General features: G+C 30.2%; 1 protein-coding gene across 1 annotated transcript; it reads right to left on the bottom strand.

Annotated features, from left to right (window-relative positions):
• Positions 1-1,539: 1,539 nt before the first annotated feature.
• Positions 1,540-2,792, bottom strand: LOC149511535 (uncharacterized). Its single transcript, XM_089754650.1, has 3 exons — positions 2,664-2,792; positions 1,916-2,199; positions 1,540-1,807 (listed from the first exon to the last, which is right to left on the bottom strand). The coding sequence occupies exons 1-3, from the start codon at positions 2,745-2,747 to the stop codon at positions 1,708-1,710; spliced, it is 468 nt and encodes a 155-aa protein (XP_089610776.1). The 5' UTR covers positions 2,748-2,792; the 3' UTR covers positions 1,540-1,707.
• Between the last annotated feature and the right edge of the window lie 2,114 nt (positions 2,793-4,906).

Here is a 4,906-nt window from a genome sequence, read left to right as displayed (position 1 = left end):
ACCTTTCTTTTCCAATTTATCCGATTGAATGTTGGCTGGCTGGAACTATCAAGAAACTCGATGTTGTTTCACTTTTCTTTTCTTCCTTGTTCCTTTCGGTTGAATATTGGATCTCTTTGTATTGTTTTGTCTGTTTGATTACACTTCTTTTATTTTTTTCTAAGCCAAGAAATGTTATTGTAATTAAAGCGGTATACACGAAGAGAAAAAGAAATCCCTCCGAGTCCCAGGATACAACACAAAAACAGGGAAATCACACTCATAGCAATCGGAAATATAAATCAAAAGAGACTCAAACCCCCAAAATTCCAAGTCGGACCCACCATAAGCAGACATGCAGGACATAGATATCGATGTTTTCAAAAGAGACTAATAGGGACAAGAAGCAATTGACTAGGAGAACCACAAACTATGGCCTTAAGAGCTAAAAGAAAAACTAGTTTTTATTAATGATGCCACCATTCCATATGCTTCCTTGTATATATTTTCTTTAAAGAAATTGCTTCAAGAAAATCCATGAGAGAGTCGATCTCATTGAAAAGAATCCACGATTTCCGTGGACGATCCTCTCAAACATTCTTGATTCACTTCACGGTAATTTCGGAATCCGATTCCATAATTATTCTAATGTTTCCTTTACAACTTTTGAAAGCAACGTCCAAGGCAAATCACCCCAAAATATTGATTCATGGGAAGTTGAGAAAACACATTTTACGTTTAAAAACCTTGAAAAACAATAAAAAATAGATTGGCAACTTCTCCGTATTTCACTAGAGACTATTAATTTTGCTGATGATCTTACCAAATCAAGAGTGAATAAAACTCAATACCTTATAGAGTAGAATAAGTAGATGATGTCTTATTCCTTTGAGTTATAATTTTCTTTGAGTTGGGTTTAACACCTTTTGTTTTCTAATAATTGTTTGTCGCTCTGTCTCATTTACCCATGAAAATTTTTGCTTTAAAAACAAAATTGTTGTATTCATGTCAAGAAAGAAATAAACAACTTTAAGTTTCTTTTATTCATGTTCTTGATTATTTTTGTATCCATAACGCCTCAATTTTCCTTGAATACTATTTTGGACACTAAATAAAATTTGAAAAAATGGTCAAGAAATCCAAAAGCAAAATTCACACGATAATGTCGCTTTACCAGAAAATTCTGTTTCCCACTTTTCCACGTCTTCTGTCATTGATATATATCCCTTAAATTTCTACAGAAATTAGTACCACTGATCAGCAATATTTTATGTCGATTGACAACTTCATTATTACAATAGCAAGATTCCAGCTGCTTTTTCGGTCATCATCATTAGTAGCTGAGCATTAAGATTTGTTTGATCCATCGATTAATGCAATAAGTTTATGTCTTTGGTTCAAAGAGGCAATAATATGTTAGACGAATTAAAATACAATACAGGAACTCAAGAAAGTAGAATTGCTATGACTCTATAACATAAGTGGTAGCCAGCTGAAAAGCTTAGATCAAATTCCATAAGAAAAACGTTTAGCTATTTAATGAAAAACAATTGGATATAGTAAGACAAACTAATTATATATAATTGATATAAGATATTTTTCGTAATACATGTAAATCATTTACTAATCAAATTCACAATACATAGTGAAAAGTGACCGACGATTTATTAACACCACCAATATTTGTGCCCCTTTCAAATTTAAAATTGCAAATTAGATAGTCTCAAGCTATCCGTTGATAGTTCTCTTGGAGACTGTTGGACTGGGATTATCGGAAGCTTTTTTCCTCCACGTTTGCTGTTGCATGTTATCCCTTGCTATTAATTCACTGAGAAAAAAGGAAGGCAAGGAAAATTCCGTAAACCTTTTATTCCTTTTTCTTTTTTTTAATGAAGTTTATGCACAATTAAATTAATCAATGATTTATAAAACCAACCGTAGCAATTGAGTGATCTTAGCAGCTTTAGCGTGATCGGCTTCTTTTCGTGCCTTCAGTATATTAAACATGAGAGCCAACCGAAGTTGAGTAAAGGCACTACGCTGGATCATGAACTTAGTTTCTTTTTGAAGCAGTTCACATTCCATTTCTAATTCCTTAATTTTCTCTCGAACTAGTGATTGTCCTTCTTTTATGATTTTTTGCTCGTTGCTAATCTCTTTCATCTCTTCCTTCAATCGTCTACATTTCACCTTCAAGTCATGTTTCGTCACCTTTTTATTCTAGCCATAGAAAAATAAATAAGGAATTATTAGAAGCTTCGACAAACTTTAACAACCGTGTTTCAACGAACAACGGTGCAAAAATAAACAAATTCATAAACAAACATATAAGCATTAGGACTAGAAGTTTAGTCTAGACACGGCTCCTCGTAATGCAATCTAATTAAGCAAAATGAATTTGAGTAAATCATCTTCAGAAAGCTATTTTAAGGGTAATAATTTTTTTCAGTATTCAAATAGACCTTCGAATCCTTATCCTCAGAATACAGTACCCAAACGAAAAAGAACAAAATTATACTTTTTGGTAATATAGACAACATCATCTGTTAAGTTTTTTGTGAGAGGTTTGCTTATATGTTTGTAATATCTTTTCATATCATAAACTTCTTTGGCTTTACCAATAAATAAATAAATATATATAACATTTTCAATTACAGAAACATGAAAGCATTTATCTCCGATACCTTATGCTTATTTTGCATATTGAAATGACTTTTCCTATGCACAATCGCATCAACACGACGACGCTTCGAGAAAACCCTCGACATTCTTTCTCTCGTTCGAAGTTAGCGACGTAAACAAATGAAGCAGAGCCCCTATATATAATGCAAATCATATAATACACAACCATTTATGATAAAGGCGCCCTGTCGACTTACTCGTCATCACGAAAGGTTTATTGCAAGAAAAGGAACCTAGTCGCGCGATTACAGGCGATTAAATTATCAAAAGTTGGAATATTTTATAAAATATTTTTTCTTTACTCTAAGATTATTCTTTCAGCACTAAATTTTTATTATTTTTTAACTAAATTAAAAAAAAAAAATAAAGCGATAAAATTGTATGATCTCAAGGATGGTAGTAATAAGTGATATGTGGACCTTATTCCAAAACGAATAAAAAAAAAGGAAGATGGCGGATTGTTTTCATAAACAAAAGAAATTATTATATGGGCTGTTCTTAGAGAGAGAAAGAAAGTGGTGGATTAATTAAAACAATTGCTATCAATAAATTAGTTTTGCAAAATAAACCACCGTCATTACTAAATTGTTTGTTATGTGACTGAGTTGGTATCCATTTTGAGGATTCATTAATTTTAAGTTCAATTTTAAATTGCAAATGCCTTTCATGATTTTATTTAAAATCGTGATTGACAGCAACTGCATATCTCTTTCTGCCTCAATTAAAAACAAATTTAACACAATTGATTTTTTTAATCCAATTTTTTATCTCACATTTTTTATCAAATTTGACAAACATTATTAAATGATAAAAGAGAACAAACATTATTGATCTTTTAGAAGTCTCTGGTTCACTTTCGTACTAAGGTGAGTGAATTGGGATTTAAAGGATGAAAGAGGACAAATTTTTTTGTGTCACTCAACATTTTATGAAAAAAAAAAAGAGATTGAGATCAAACTTATCATTGTATTATAAGTCAATAATAAATTTTGTCACACCATAATTTCCGTGAATATAGCCTCCGCATTTTAATTTTGTTAAATTTTAACATAAAATAACGAAATTGATGAGAATTTTTCATTTACATTAACATAATTTTCTGTGAATATTTCAATTCATTTATTTTAAAAATTCATGAAATTAATTAAAAATAGAAAACAAAATTTAGTATTTTTATTCAAATATCAACAAAATTGAAAATAAATCAATAAAATTTAATATTGAATACAAATTTCACTTTAATTTTTTTGAGGACAAAAAAATTTGACCATATAAATCGTTAAATCGTCCAAAAAGTAAACAATGGTCCACAAATAGTAAGTGAATGATTTGTCAGTGAGTCATCTTGATAAGCCTCCTAAGTTGGTAATTAACAGATTTCTTCCCTAAGTAAAAAGGCAACTTGACATTTTCAATAAAGTATGCGAAGATGGCTAAGCTTTGATTGGATGTATGACAAGATCAGCTTTTACATTTGTCAATGCAAGCATGGACTCCTTTGGTCAGAAGTTTAATTACAAACACCGACACGATATTAATTTGCCGACCAATATATGACTTATCTAAGCCATTCTCAACAAGGTACGTAAGAAAAATAAAGTTTTATTAGATTCAATTTATCTGATTCTGAAATTTGGATTTAGTGTAAATGGTTCATTCACTTTTTTTAAGAAGTAAATTCATGATAGTGGAATTGTGAAGAGGAGTTAGAAGCTATGATGACTGTGATGTAGTTCGAAACTCTAATGAAGTAGCGAGAGAATCTAATGATATCGGTGGTGGTTTAGACATGGTTGAATATAGTAATGGTGAAAGGGTACTCAAGGGAAGGAAGTCATCAGAAGATCGGCTAGGCTTAAATTCTACGAATTTAGTTGAGGAAGTTGAGAAGGAGAAAGATGAGAAATCTATCCAAAATGATAAGAGTGATCTAGAAAATGATGATGAGGAGCAGAGATTTAAATGTCGCATTTTTGGTTACATTACGTAATGGTCGTTGCGTTCATTGCAATCATGAATTTTTTTTTATTTTTACACAACTCATTATAGAATGAAGTAAATTATAATTATAATAGTGAAAACTCTTATTTTATGATATTTAAAATAATTTAGAACATTTTAATTTCTTTACTTCTATGAGAAAATAAATTATTAATATTTTTTAAATTATATCTTAATAGTCAAATTAATCTATATTTAAAAGTTGTTTAACTATATTCATGAATATCATGATATTCACAATCAT

The sequence above is a fragment of the Durio zibethinus genome, chromosome 25 (assembly GCF_047325235.1).
Source record: "Durio zibethinus cultivar Kanyao isolate XHJ-2024 chromosome 25, ASM4732523v1, whole genome shotgun sequence".
Classification (NCBI taxonomy): Eukaryota; Viridiplantae; Streptophyta; class Magnoliopsida; order Malvales; family Malvaceae; genus Durio; species Durio zibethinus.
This window is presented reverse-complemented; position numbering and strand designations above follow the sequence as displayed.